This window comes from Notolepis coatsorum (assembly GCF_963971535.1).
Source record: "Notolepis coatsorum genome assembly, chromosome: 2".
Classification (NCBI taxonomy): Eukaryota; Metazoa; Chordata; class Actinopteri; order Aulopiformes; family Paralepididae; genus Notolepis; species Notolepis coatsorum.
In genome coordinates, this window is record NC_140166.1 from 210,481,377 (window position 1) to 210,497,415 (window position 16,039).

A 16,039-nucleotide genomic window follows, 5' to 3' on the forward strand; every position below is an offset into this window, starting at 1 on the left:
GCAGAGGGAAACTGGGTTAGCTGCCAGGGCATGGCTAGCTACAGGGGGGTCAAACAGGGCAAAACGGGAAGCAAACAGGGGAGCTAACCGGGGAGACTAACAAGCTAAACAGGGAAGCTAAACTGGGCTAAACAGGGGAGTAACAGGCTAACAAGGGAGCTAAACAGGACTAACAAGGAAGCTAAACTGGGCTAACAGGGAAGCTAACAGGGCTAACAGGGGAGCTAGAGGGGACAAGAAAAAAAAGGCAAACTCAACATACACAGTCTGTGCTGGCTGGGGTCGTAGACTTGGTGGGGTCGTACTGTTATGGTTTGTAACCGACCCCAATCGCACAACACAAGACAGGTATGATGGTTTGCCAAGAAACAGATATTTATTGAACAACAGGGAAAAACAGGGAAAAGGGCACTGTCCCTTTAAGGGAGAATCACAAATACAGGAATATAATATGAGGGGAAGGAAAGGTGCCTTTAAGAGGCGGGCAGGAAAAGGGAACACTATGGGAAGGTAAGGGAACGCCTAAGGGAAGGTTAAGGGAACGCCTTGGGACAGAGGAACTAGAGACTAGGTAAACCAGGGACAAGGAGAACTAGGGAGAGAGGACTAGGGACTAGGAGAGCTAGGGATAGAGGACTAGGGACTAGGAGAACTAGGGATAGAGGACTAGGGACTAGGAGAACTAGGGATAGAGGACTAGGGACTAGGAGAACTAGGGATAGAGGACTAGGGACTAGGAGAACTAGGGATAGAGGACTAGGGACTAGGAGAACTAGGGATAGAGGACTAGGGACTAGGAGAACTAGGGATAGAGGACTAGGGACTAGGAGAACAAGGGATAGAGGACTAGGGACTAGGAGAACTAGGGATAGAGGACTAGGGACTAGGAACTAGGTGGAACTAGAAGGGGAGAACTTGGGACCAGGAACTAGGTGGAACTAGAAGGGGAGAACTAGAGACAGAGGGGACTGAGGCCCGCGGAGGCGGGCTGGGGAACAGGGAGGAACTGGGGAGGACTGGTGGAAATCATCTGGGCCGCTCTGCAGGACAGAGGAGATAGTTAATGCACAAAGGGAAAAAACAGAGCAGGTGCAGAACAGTCCAAATAACAAAGTGAACAAAGTAATAATATCTTCGTGTGACAAACACACAGGGGGAGATGTAAAGTCCAAAAATACTATTCTAAGTGAGAACCAAAAACAGAGGCAATACGCTGGGGAACAGCAGCGGGACGAGGGCAAGGGGCATTACGCTGAGTGAGTGACATCACAATCAAAACTCACCCAGGCGTATGCGTAAAGGTACAGGGACAGCAGCTGCGGGGTGCCGGCTGTCCGAGCCGAGGACAGAGTGGTGCAGGAACAGGCAGCGGGGCGGGAGCGTCGCCACCGGGGCGCCGGCTGTCCGAGCCGAGGACAGAGTGGTGCTGGAACAGGCGGCGGTGGCGATGGCGGTGGCGAGGGTATCGCCACCGGGGAGCCGGCAGTCCGAGCCGAGGACAGAGTGGTGCTGGAACAGGCGGCGGTGGCGAAGGTGTCGTCACCGGGTAGCCGACTGTCGGAGCCGGGGAACAGAGTGGTGCGCCACTGCTTGAGTGCGCACCGGAACCGAGAGACGCGTCGGGGTGCGTCTGCGAGGAGGAGTGTGCCAAGCACGAAGGTCTAGAAGATGCGCGTAGCGCGCTGGTCTGGAGAGCGTGCCAAGCTCGAGGGTTCTTGGAAGATGCGCGTTGCGCGCTGGTCTGGAGAGCGTGCCAAGCTCGAGCGTCCTTGGAAGATGCGCGTTGCGCGCTGAGGACTGGAGAGCGTCTGCGCTGGTCTGGATGTGCGTCAGGACGAACAGCTGCGCGGGGGTCTGCAGTGGAACGCTGGGGTGCCTCCCGTGGAAGTACAGGGAGCGCAGACCAGTCTCCCCCACAGGCAACGGCGACAGCTGGCGAAGGCTGGAGCAAACATCTCGACGCCGGAGAATGGAACAGCATAGGCAGACAGAGGATCTCCCGAAAGAGTCTAGATGTTTAGAGAATATGACTCGGCAAGTATACAACACGACCCCACGCCAAAACGAGGGGAAGCGCCCTGGTATTTAAAGCCCACAGGGGGACTAATTAGCCTGCCACCACAGGTGCGAGAGATAATAGAATATCGAACAGGTGTGGCCACTAAGGGTAAGGAACGAGAGGGTGGGGGCTAGAGAGAGTGAGTGAGAAGGGAAAATAAACAGTATAGAAGGGAAATAAACAGTATAGGCTTAAAGAAACAGAGAAAAGGTAGTGAGCAGCGGGCAAAACCTCACAGTTGGTATATCAAAATATCTTTATTTTTTTTGGGAAGCATTCTTCTATTTATAATTCAATAATTATTTACTCAACATTCTATTGAGAATGATCAAAGCTTTATTATTTTTTTTTTATCAACTTTTTCTCCTTATTTTCAATTTTTCTCCCATCCAAATTTCGTATCGCCAATTCTCCCCTTCAATTCTCCCCTCCCCTGTCTTGAACGTTGCTAGACTATGCCTCCCACTGGTCGGCTGTAGTGAGGATAGAAGCCTTGCATCACGTGTCCCCTCCGGTAGACGAGGAGGCAGCCTGTCGCATCTTTTCACCAGACAGCACGGACTCTCAGTGGTGAGGAGTAACGCGTGGGAGGCTCACGCTGCCCCCGATGCTTCCTGTCTCTGCTGTACAGGCGTGACCCAACCGACCTGTAGGAGTCGCTGTCCACAACGTCCAATGCCCACCCATAGATAAAAAAAAACATGTAGCTGGAGTATTCATTGACCTAAAAAAAAACATTTGATACTATTAATCATGATATATTAATCAGGAAATTGGAGAGATATGGGATCAGGGGGGTAGTATTGGACTGGGTAAGAAGCTATCTAAATAAAAGACAACAATTTGTGACAATGAGAGATTATAAATCTGAATGTTTGGACATTGCTTGTGGTGTCCCCCAGGGGTCAGTGTTGGGTCCAAAACTGTTCATCTTGTACATTAACGAGATATGTAAAGTATCCAATATATTTAAATGTATTTTATTTGCGGATGACACTAATCTTTTTTTTTCTGGTGAGAATGTCCAGCAGCTTTTAGAGGTCATCACATCTGAAATGAAGAAATTGAAGGAATGGTTTGATAGAAACAAATTATCATTGAACTTGAGCAAAACTAAAATTATGTTGTTTGGAAACTGTAGATTGGATACTCAGGTACAAGTTAAAATAAATGATGTGATTATTGAAAGAGTTTATGAAAATAAATTCCTAGGTGTAATAATAGACCATAAAATCTGTTGGAAACCTCACATAAAACATGTCCAATCTAAACTCTCACGAAGCATTTCAGTCATGAGTAAAGTAAAGCACATCCTGGATAGAAAATCACTCTACATTCTCTACTGTTCACTAGTTTTACCATATTTAAATTACTGTGCTGAAGTCTGGGGAAACAATTATAAGTCTACACTACAACCACTTTTTATACTCCAAAAAAGGGCCATAAGGATAGTTCACATTGCAGGTTATCGTGATCACACTAACATATTGTTTCTGGAGTCAAAGACATTGAAGTTAAATGATCTTGTGGAATTTAAAACGGCACAATTAATGTATAAAGCAAAAAGTCATGCACTTCCAAGAAACATTCAAGAATTGTTCTTTGATAGGGAGGGGGGTTATAATCTGAGGGGAGAACACAATTTAAAGGTGCTAAACGTACGCACTACCATGAGAAAACACTGCATCTCAATATGTGGAGTGAAACTGTGGAACAGTCTAAATGTGGTGCTAAAGCAATGTCCAAACATGAGACAATTCAAACTGATGTATAAGGAAATTATGTTCACAAGGTACAGGGATGAAGAAGGGACTTGATATTCACGGGTGTTTACATTTTTATTTTGTTTTCTATTTTATTTTATTTTATACATAGTTTTTGTTTTTTGTTTTGCATATATATATATATATATTTTTTTTTTCTTTTCTTTTCTTTTCTTTTTTATGTTTAAAATGGTACACTAATTTGAGTAGTGGAAAAGGGGTAGGATTAAATAAGTGTATACTTCTTCCTACTCCTTTTCGAACATGCAGATTGAGTTGTTTTTTCTTTTTTGTTATTGTTTGTTGTATTCATTGCATGTTCGAAATAAAGACTTCAAATAAAAAAATCAAATAAAAAAAAATCGACTTTCCACCCGCTACCTCTGCCAATTGAGATTGTATGACGACTGGCCCAAGCCGCAGGCAATGCTGACTCGGGGAGTTGAGACCGGAGTCTCTTGCATTGGTGACGAGCGCAATCTCCGCTACGCCACCCAGCCGCCTAGAATGATCAAAGCTTTTTCAAATACTAAAGATAGCCACACTGCAGCGAGGTAGAGTAACATTACAAGGGTAAACAATTATTCTATTAGATGTAGAATGTAGATGAAGATGTAGTTTCTTCATCAAATCCATTTGGAATATCATTCACTGCTGTGTCATTGTGTGACATTGTGTGACATTGACTATGTGAAAATGTATGACTTGTCAACTGCAGTCTCAGGCTCACAAATACACGTTCAGTATGTAAAGGTGACTGCAACAGTGCAGTGGTGCCTATGTTATAGATTCCAGGATTGTATTTTACATTTGATATAAGAGAGTATTTGACAGGACGATTGATATAAGAGAGAGTAACTGACAGGACGATTTATATAAGACAGAGTAATTGACAGGACGATTGATATAAGAGAGAGTAACTGACAGGACGATTTATATAAGACAGAGAATTTGACATGATGGTTGATATAAGACAGAGAATTTAACATGATGGTTGATATAAGACAGAGAATTTGACATGACGGTTGATATAAGACAGAGAATTTGACATGACGGTTGATATAAGACAGAGAATTTGACATGACGGTTGATATAAGAGTACATTTGATTTATTTGACTGATCATGTAGTGGTGTGGTGAGTTAAAGATTGTGTTCTGTATTGTTAAAGGAAACGACATGTCCTAAGATGTGATATTTTGCCAGCTGTACCCTTTGAATGGGAACTGGCAAAGACCTTTGCTATAACTGCCAAATACTCTTAGCTATTTTCCCATCCTTGCTGCTGGGAGTGTGAGAACTGGACAGTTGTAGTAAAGGCTCATCACCAAGCGGTCTCCTTTATCCGGGCTCCTTTCTATGCTGCTCATGTCCAAACTCATCTCAGCCTCCAACGAGTCTCATGCAAAGCACACTGAATGCAAAGCTGCACTGTCCCCCGGACCAGAGAGAGAGGACACACAAACGCAACCTTTTTGCAATGCAAAACAAAACCACATTTATTTCAGAGAGAATCTATACCAGGTTACTTCCACCACAACTACAGCCAAAACAAACATTAAACTTTAAACTATTGCAACAAGCCCAAATATATATATTTTTTTTATTTAATTTTACTTATCTCCTATTCTGAAATGCAAGAACCTTTAAAACAACAGAAAAAGTCCATCACAAACTCCAATCACAATCCAAACTTACCCACAGTGGATGCACTACAAGTTGCTGATACACATTTGCCCTTGTCCAGAATCCTCTGAGAGTACATGAGAGCTGACAGGGGCCCGTTCTCATGTCACATTCCAAGCGTGTCATCGAGACAATGAAAGGTGAATAAATACAGTGGAGCACCAACGGACTTCTGGCTGATGATGTCACCTCGCCCATATATGGCAGGGCTGTGTGTTGTGTGCTGCTCTAGCCTAGACTCTGTGAAGGGGGGCGGGACCCCGGCTAAGGGAGGCCCTCTGCCACTCCCCCTAAATCTGCTCCTTTTTCATGTTTCTACAGACAAAGACCTTTATGAAGAGATTTGATCACTTTGCTCATGTAGTAGTTACAAGAAATAATGATGCAAAACAAGAGATGACCTAAACCATCCCAACAGTGACTGGTATATGAGACAGGACAGTGACTGGTATATGAGACAGGACAGTGACTGGTATATGAGACAGGACAGTGGTATATGAGACAGGACAGTGACTGGTATATGAGACAGGACAGTGACTGGTATATGAAACAGGACAGTGACTGGTATATGAGACAGGACAGTGACTGGTACAGTATATGAGACAGGACAGTGACTGGTATATGAGACAGGACAGTGACTGGTATATGAGACAGGACAGTGACTGGTATATGAGACAGGACAGTGACTGGTATATGAGACAGGACAGTGACTGGTATATGAGACAGGACAGTGACTGGTATATGAGACAGGACAGTGACTGGTACAGTATATGAGACAGGACAGTGACTGGTACAGTATATGAGACAGGACAGTGACTGGTATATGAGACAGGACAGTGACTGGTATATGACACAGGACAGTGACTGGTATATGAGACAGGACAGTGACTGGTATATGACACAGGACAGTGACTGGTATATGAGACAGGACAGTGACTGGTATATGATACAGGACAGAACAAAAACGCACCTGCGACTTGTCTGTCAAGAGGCTGTGTATTAAAGCTGACATGACGCCAAAGAGCTATCGAAACAATGTGTTCTACTGTAATGACCGCCTTCACAAATAAAAACATGAAGTGCTCAGTAAGAGCACGACAGTAATGTGTGTACAGTGATAGTTTGTACAGTATAGTGTGTACAGTGATAGTTTGTACAGTATAGTGTGTACAGTGCAGTAGTAGTGTGTATACTACAGTACAGTGATAGTGTGTACAGTACAGTGTGTACAGTGCAGTGATATTGTGTACACTACAGTACAGTGATAGTATGTACAGTATAGTGATATTGTGTACACTACAGTGCAGTGATAGTGTGTACAGTACAGTATAGTGTGTACAGTACAGTACAGTGTGTACAGTACAGTGATAGTGTGTACAGTGCAGTGATAGTGTGAACAGTACAGTACAGTGTGTACAGTACAGTGATAGTGTGTACAGTGCAGTGATATTGTGTACACTACAGTACAGTGATAGTATGTACAGTATAGTGATATTGTGTACACTACAGTGCAGTGATAGTGTGTACAGTACAGTATAGTGTGTACAGTACAGTATAGTGTGTACAGTGCAGTGATAGTGTGTACAGTACAGTGTGTACAGTACAGTGATAGTGTGTACAGTGCAGTGATATTGTGTACACTACAGTGCAGTGATAGTGTGTACAGTATAGTGTGTACAGTACAGTATAGTGTGTACAGTAAAGTGATGGTGTGTACAGTGCAGTGGTAGTGTGTACAGTACAGTGTGTACATTACAGTATAGTGTGTACAGTACAGTATAGTGTGTACAGTACAGTGATAGTGTGTACAGTACAGTGTGTACAGTACAGTGTGTACATTACAGTATAGTGGTAGTGTGTACAGTGTGTACAGTATAGTGATAGTGTGTATAGTACAGTATAGTGTGTGCACTACAGTAAAGTGATGGTGTGTACAGTATAGTGTGTACAGTACAGTATAGTGTGTACAGTAAAGTGATGGTGTGTACAGTGCAGTGGTAGTGTGTACAGTACAGTGTGTACATTACAGTATAGTGTGTACAGTACAGTATAGTGTGTACAGTACAGTGATAGTGTGTACAGTACAGTGTGTACAGTACAGTGTGTACATTACAGTATAGTGGTAGTGTGTACAGTGTGTACAGTATAGTGGTAGTGTGTATAGTACAGTATAGTGTGTGCACTACAGTAAAGTGATGGTGTGTACAGTATAGTGAATGAATGAATTATTTTTAATTCGAATGTTTACAAATAAATAAATAAATAAACAAACGAAAAGGATAGGTTTGAAGCCGAAGGTATTGGCATAATGGTATATGGTATAGTGTGTATAGTATAGTGATGGTGTGTACAGTATAGTGGTAGTGTGTACAGTACAGTGTGTACAGTACAGTGATAGTGTGTACAGTACAGTGATAGTGTGTACAGTACAGTGTGTACAGTGCAGTGATAGTGTGTACAGTACAGTGATAGTGTGTACAGTACAGTGATAGTGTGTACAGTACAGTGATAGTGTGTACAGTACAGTGTGTACAGTACAGTGATAGTGTGTACAGTACAGTGATAGTGTGTACAGTACAGTGTGTACAGTACAGTGATAGTGTGTACAGTACAGTGATAGTGTGTACAGTACAGTGATAGTGTGTACAGTACAGTGTGTACAGTACAGTGATAGTGTGTACAGTACAGTGATAGTGTGTACAGTATAGTGTGTACAGTACAGTGATAGTGTGTACAGTACAGTGATAGTGTGTACAGTACAGTGTGTACAGTACAGTGATAGTGTGTACAGTACAGTGATAGTGTGTACAGTACAGTGATAGTGTGTACAGTACAGTGTGTACAGTACAGTGATAGTGTGTACTATGCAGTATAGTGATAGTGTGTACAGTATAGTGTGTACAGTACAGTGATAGTGTGTACAGTACAGTGTGTACAGTACAGTACAGTGTGTACATTACAGTATAGTGTGTACAGTATAGTGGTAGTGTGTACAATACAGTGTGTACATTACAGTATAGTGTGTACAGTATAGTGGTAGTGTGTACAGTACAGTGATAGTGTGTACAGTACAGTACAGTATAGTGATAGTGTGTACAGTACAGTATAGTGATAGTGTGTACAGTGCAGTGATAGTGTGTGCAGTACAGTGCTAGTGTGTATAGTTATAGTTAACTAGTTAACTGATCATTGATACAAAGACTAACACTAGACAACTGCTAAATATGACAGCTCTTCTATACAAGGACTAACACTAGACAACAGGTACATAATTATGATTGAGCTTTTTGATACAAAGACTAACACTAGACAACAGGTACATATGATTGAGCTTTTTGATACAAAGACAAACACTAGACAACAGGTAAATGACTGAGCTCTTTGATACAAAGACTAACACTAGACAACTGCTAAATATGACTGAGCTCTTTGATACAAGGACTAACACTAATAGGTAAATATGCAGCATTTGCTGTATAGAATAGAAATACTTTAATCATCCCTTTTTGACACTACAAATTGCTCACAGTAAACATTTAGACATTTAATCAGAACAAAGTCACGAATAAGAATAACAAAACAAATTGCCTAAGAATAAGAATAGAATAGGCCTATTCTGTGGCTGTAAAAGGTCTGTTTACGATGAAACTTTGGTGGAATGATGGATTATTAATCGTCATCACTATACTGTAGACCTGCATCAACTCTAATCAACTGTAATATCCATGCATGACTTACATGACATGACAGGCATGCCCAGAGAAGAGCACCGGGAGGTATTCCTTCCATGGAGTATCTCACATACCTGTGTGCCAGTTAAATATTCTCACCTCTTGACATGCAAATTGGCCTGTTAACTGAATGAGAAATAGTCGCTGATGGCTACAAGTCAGGCTGAGGTCTCCTCCTGGTTCCTACTCGCCACATTCCTGTAGAGGTCTGGCAGAGGAGCCTTTCACTTTCACACTCACATCGATAGGAACAAGATGAAGGATGGGACACTGACAACTCAATGTCACAGCGGCTGTAAAAACACTGGTTTCCCAGACATACTATGCACGTGTGTGTGTGTGTGTGTGTGTGTGTGTGTGTGTGTGTGTGTGTGTGTGTGTGTGTGTGTGTGTGTGTGTGTGTGTGTGTGTGTGTGTGTGTGTGTGTGTGTGTGTGTGTGTGTGTGTGTGTGTGTGTGTGTGTGTGTGTGTGTGTGTGTGTGTGTGTGTGTGTGTGTGTGTGTGTGTGTGTGTGTGTGTGGCAACACAAACGTTCTAAAGCCATTCAGATTGTGTTAAACAACAGTGAATATCCCAGCCCCCCTCCGTGCCCCAGTAACTGCGAGCAATCTTATTATCAGCAAAAAATGTCAGGGAGAAATGCGTATTGGCGACCCTCTCCCTTTACCACCATGGCATCACACGCTATCCCCCACGGAGCCAGTCTGTTCCCCGAACACCGCGCATTCTAGGCAGGAGGAGGTGGAGACAGTGCTGCGCGCTCTCCCTAACAATAAATCGAGTGACATGGACGGTGTCACTTATGAGTCACTCAAAGCCACGCAGCCAGGTATCCTAACATCAATCTTTAATGCCTGCCTGGAGAACAAAAGAGTGCCTGAGTCATGGAAGGGTGCTCTCGTCCACAGAATTCCCAAAAAAGACAATATCCCGGACAACCCATCAACCTGGAGAGACATTTCACTTCTTCCTACCATCTACAAGGTATATGAAATGTATCCTTGACCGTGTCTTGCCTTGGTTTGTTGATGAAAACATACTGTCTCCCAAATAAAAGGCCTATATCAACAGGCAGGGCATGAATGAGCATGTGTTCTGTCTCAAAACAGGCATTAATGATTTCAAACACGAGTCCAGTCAATTTTATTCAGTGTTTCTGTATTTCCATGATGCTTTTGGAACCCTAGCACACAATGTCATGCTGACAGCCCTTGAGGAAATACATCTACCCCAGGTTTTCATTGACATTGTTAGGGATGTTTACTCTGGTTCATACATACAGGTGATTTGTGGCAAACAGCTCACAGACCCAATCCCACTCCAAGTAGGTATAAAGACAGGCTGTCCATGGAGTGTAGTTAACTTTGTACTCGCTATCAACTCATGGTTAAAATGGCTTTGTAGTTGCGCTCCCCCTAATGTAATTTCCCCTAACCCCGTCCAGGGATATGCAGACGATGTAATAATAGCCTCCAGACAGGAGGTTGTCATAAACACCATGCTCTCCAGAACCGACTCCTTCCTAGAGTGGTCTGGATTAGAGGTCAAATATGCTAAATGTGCTGTATTCTATGAGAGGCGGAGCGGGGGAAACCGCTGGTACCGAGCAAAATCAGATATAATTCTCACATTTACAGTTGATAACAAGCCACTGAGAGTCTACGCACGTCATGAAACATATACCTATCTGGGTCATAAATTTAATATGGCAGGTGAATGGGAACAACAAGTGAGTGAAATTATCTCTGATTACTCAACCAGATTAGATTTAATTGATTCCACTTTTTAATTGATGCCACTCATCATGAAGCTTGAAGCAGTCAGACAGATAGCCCTGGTCAAAGTTCAGCACCTATTCTCAAATGTACATATTCCTCGCAAATTCCTTTGTGAGATGAACAATAAAACTGTACAGATGGTGAGACAATGGACTGGACTGAACACTCACTCAACACGGGACATCATATTCCATACCATGCGGAGGGGCGGCCTGGGTGTTCCCAACTTTGAATGGACGTACATTGCCACGAGACTCAGTCATCTTCTCACATGCTGAACAGTGACGACCAGCGCATCAGAGAGCAGGCCAGAGCCTCTCTGTTCTTAGACCTGCAGAGACGCAAGGTCCCCCTGGCGTGTGGGTCGGATCCAAACTTCCTGGGTTACAAGAAGAAAGCAAGTGGAAAGCTGGACAGCCGTGCCCCCGGATTCGGGGTGTGGTCTGACTGGCCAGACCTGAATGACCTATGCGGCTGGTCCAACGTGGCCCTGGAGTGGGTGGGGCCGGACTCAGACGCTGTTAATGTTTCTGAGGAGATCATCTCTGACCCTACCATCTCTGTGAAGGCCACCATTGACATCTGTGGAACGTGGCAGGAACTGCCACTTACCAATGCCCGTGGCCATCTCATGTCGGCACAACAACAACGCCAACGTCAACACTGGACTGAGCTTAAACTGCAAGGGAAGCTTGCCTGTCTCCCTGCCGCTGACCACTCTGTCTCGCACGCAGTTTTAAAAAATGTAGCTATAGATGAGAGCATCATAATTTTTACTTTAAAAGCTAGGCTACAGGTTTTACCATCAATGCTCAACCTTTCCATCTGGTTCCCTGGCAGTCATAGCCCACACTGCATACACCATGGTCACGAACAGACAACAGAAACCATGTCTCACATACTCAATGGCTGTCATGCATACAAAGGGCTCTACATTTGTAGGCATGATAGGATCGTGGATCTGATTGCAGACACTGTCAGTTCCACACTCGGGTCACCTGCAACATATAAGCTGTATAAGCACACCAGTGTGAAGCCATATATGCTCAATCTGTGTAGGGACAATTCATTGTTCTCTGATATTTCAGCAAACACCCCCGATGTTGTTATTGTTAATGAGAATAACAGAGAGGTTCTCATCCTAGAAGTTGGCTGCACGTTTGACTACCGTCTAGAGGAAGCCTTTACAACCAAAATATCAACTGTTAGACCATACCATATCACAACTCGGCTACAACTGTAAACTTTTAGTCTTCATATTTGGAAGCCTGGGTCATGTCCATAAGTTGGGTGTTAGAGGCCTTCAGATGGCCGGTCTTCCGAAGAGAAGAGCCAAACAATTAGCAAGATATTGCTCAGTGTCAGCAATTATTGGCAGCCGGGCAATTTGGAGAAGACGCTGCTATCTGTATCCATGAGCTGTGTGTAGATTGTCAGGTTCATCATCCATGTGTGTGTGTAACTTTGGTTGCCATTGTCAATTTGGGCACGACTGTATCAGAATAACCCACAATGTACAAGTGCACTGATAATATTTGTGTCCTTTAAACATTGTCTTTATGTGGACATAAATAAAGATTCTAAATCTAAATTAACTCAGAAAGAGACTATTAAGTTGACTTTGAATTATGACTCACATTCCATAGCATTCCTTGATGTATTGGTGAAAAAGAGAGACAATATTGTCCATACCGAAGTTTAAAAAAAAGAGATGGATCGTAATTTGTTTCTCCATTATAGCAGTTATCACCCACCAGAGCTCAAGAGGAGCCTTCCATTCAGTCAGATTTTGAGATATAAACATATTTGTAATACAGATGACATTTTTATACACAAGCCAAGGAGCTTTGTCAAAACTCCTTGGCTTGTTACAAGGAGGCCCGTATTGAGAATTATCTTAATAAACCTAAACAAATTGTGACAGATTATGTCCTTGCTACCTTTACTATGTTGGAAAAACAAGACGTTTTAAAAATCGTAGTTCATTCAATATTAAAAAATTAAAAAATACGAGACAAAGGTCAAAACATAGCTGATATCAACTTCAATAAATTATTCCATAGTGAGTTTTATTCACCATTAGAGAGAAGTACGTCACAGTGCTGTGACTGCTCTGCTGAGCTCAGGGTATGTGTTGCTAACTAGCATCGTTTAGACTGAGGCCTGGGACGGGTCACACACACACAGACAAGCTATGGTCAGCTGAGCCCTTTCATCTCTGTCAGAGCAGATTAATTAGTGGGGCCACACACACTCTCTCTCTCACTTAATTTCTATCTTGCGTGTTTGAGGCTCCCTACACACTCAATGTAATCATGACCCCATGAAGGTCAACTAGTGTCAGAACTTGTGTGCCTCCTTCTTTCTCTGTTTGTCTTTCTCTCTCTCTCTTTCTCTGTTTGTCTCTTTCGCTCTCTCACTCTTTCTCTGTTGGTCTCTTTCTCTCTCTCCCTCTTTCTCTGTTTGTCTCTTTCTCTCTCTCCCTCTTTCCCCGTTTGTCTCTTTCTCTCTCTCTCCCTCTTTCTCTGTTTGTCTCTTTATCTCTCCCTCTTTCTCAGTTTGTCTCTTTCTCTCTCTCTCCCTCTTTCTGTGTTTGTCTCTCTCTCCCTCTTTCTCTGCTTGTCTCTTTCTCTTTCTCCCTCTTTCCCTGTTTGTCTCTTTCTCTCTCTCTCTCTCTCTCTCTCTCTCTCTTTCTCTCTCTCTCCATCTTTCTCTGTTTGTCTCTTTCTCTCTCCCTCTTTTTCCCTGTTTGTCTCTTTCTCTTTATCTCCCTCTTTCTCTGCTTGTCTCTTTCTCTCTCTCCCTCTTTCTCTGTTTGTCTCTACTTGGTGAGGACTTGGTATGCTCTCTCTCTCTCTCTCTCACCTCTCTCTCTCTCTCTCTCTCTCTCTCTCTCTCTCTCTCTCTCTCTCTCTCTCTCTCTCTCTCTCTCTCTCTCTCTCTCTCTCTCAATTCAATTCAATTCAAATGGCTTTATTGGCATGACGCAACTTGTACATGTTGCCAAAGCAAATGATTAATAATAACATAAACATGGATTACAAAACAGATATTAATGTCATAGTACATACAAAAATTATCATCATAAAATAAAACATCAAATATTACGGCATAAACATGTCAGGTGACTGTCACTCACTGTCCCTCAGTCTATGGCAGGCAGCAACATAGGCTGCTGCTAGCTCACAGCTTGTTGAGTCCTCCCCTAGTAGGACTGGTCGTTTTTCTGTATCTGGTAGTGCAAGAAAACCTTTTGTTATTAATTCAATTTTTTTTAAATGCGTTTCTCTAATATATTTATATTTTTCACATTTGGTGAGGAAGTGCAACTCAGTTTCAGGCTCACTGCGGATGCAATGACAGCACAGCCTTTGCTATGCAGGAAGCCAGGTTTTCCTGTACCTCCCCTTTTCAACAGCGAGGCTGTGCTCACTCAGTCTGTATTTTGGCAAGGTTCTTTTTAGTTGTTGATCAGTCACCATGCTCAAATAATCTGCTATGGTGTACTGTCGATTTAGAGCCAGATAGCACTGAATTTTGCTCTGTGCTTTTGTTTGTGTTTTCCAATAGGTGATGTAGTTTTGTTTTAGCTGTGTAGTAATTTGATTTATTCTGATTGGTGATGTGTTCTGTTCCTGAGGTGTGTTAAGAGAGCAGGTTTGTGGACTCAGCCTCAGGACCAGCTGGGTAAGGTGGTTCCTGATGCTCCTCAGCTCTTGGCACTGCAGGGCTTGATAATGGTACGAGAGGGGGTCACTTTGTTTTAGGTGTGTCCAAAAGTTAATTGCTCTTTTTTGTATTCTCTCTCTCTCACCTCTCTCTCTCCTGCTCCAGTAGGTTGGTGAAGTCGTCGCTCTTGTCCATGTAGTCGGCATGTTTGTGTTTCTCCGTCTCCAGCTCCTGAACGGTGCGCCGGTGGCACTTCTCTGCCAGGAGAAGCTGCCCCAGCATGCGCCTGTAGGTCTCTGTGTGCTTCTCCTGGAGCTTCTCCAGCTGAGACACACACACACGCACACACACACACACACACATGCACACACACACACACACACAGACACACACACACACACAGACACACACACACACACACATGCACACACACACACGCACACACACACACACACACGCATGCGCGCGCATACACACACAGTACATGTTATGTACACAGACAATATACAATAGCAATAAGGCCAAATATCACTAGCACAGATTGTTCTATTGGATATTGTTATATTGTATATTGTATATTGTTATATTGTTATATTTGTCATATTGTATATTGTATATAGTTATATTGTATATTGTATATTGTTATATATTGTTATATTGTATATTGTTGTATTGTATATTGTTACATTGTTATATTGTATTGTTATATTGTATATTGTATCATTAGAAAGACGTTTGTACTATGCTGCAAAAACTGTCAGTGAACTGGACAATGTTTTATCAGCTGAGTTAAATATGGTGTTTGATTGGATAAAACGGAATAAGTTGGTACTAAACATCTCAAAAACCAAATCAATTATCTTGGGTTCGAGTCATAAATTGTCATCAATACCAAAAATGAGTTTGAACGTGTCTGACGAACCCATAGAACAGGTAAATAAAGTAAAACTACTGGGCATAATAATTGATAGCCAGCTGTCATGGGCAGAACACATTGATACCATAGTGAAGAAGATGGGGAGTGGTATCTCCATGGTGAGGAAATGTCTTTCTTATGTCCCTACATATATTGTGGGACAGGTGGCGAAATCTTTAATTTTATGTCACCTAGATTATTGTGCACCAGTATGGTCCTCTGCATCCAAAGGTCAACTAAAGAAATTGCAAACTGCCCAGAACAGAGCGGCAAGGTTAGTTTTACATTGTTCCATGAGAACAAACACCATCACTATGCACCGGCAACTCTCATGGTTAACGGTAGAGAATAGGCTGGTTTTCAACACAGTTACATTTTTCAGGAACACTGTCTTTTTGTCTCAACCTGTTTTCTTATACAAACAAATTGTCAGGTGCAG

General features: G+C 42.9%; 1 protein-coding gene across 1 annotated transcript in view; it reads right to left on the reverse strand.

Moving 5' to 3' along the window:
• Positions 1–16,039, reverse strand: part of LOC311248543 (filamin-A-interacting protein 1-like) — a gene marked incomplete at its 5' end in the record, with an annotated part of 37,353 nt that overhangs the window by 9,617 nt on the left and 11,697 nt on the right. Inside the window, one exon of the mRNA XM_084338014.1 lies at positions 14,830–15,008. Within this exon, the coding sequence (XP_084194140.1) occupies positions 14,830–15,008 (179 nt within the window). The remainder of the gene's footprint in view (positions 1–14,829; positions 15,009–16,039) is intronic.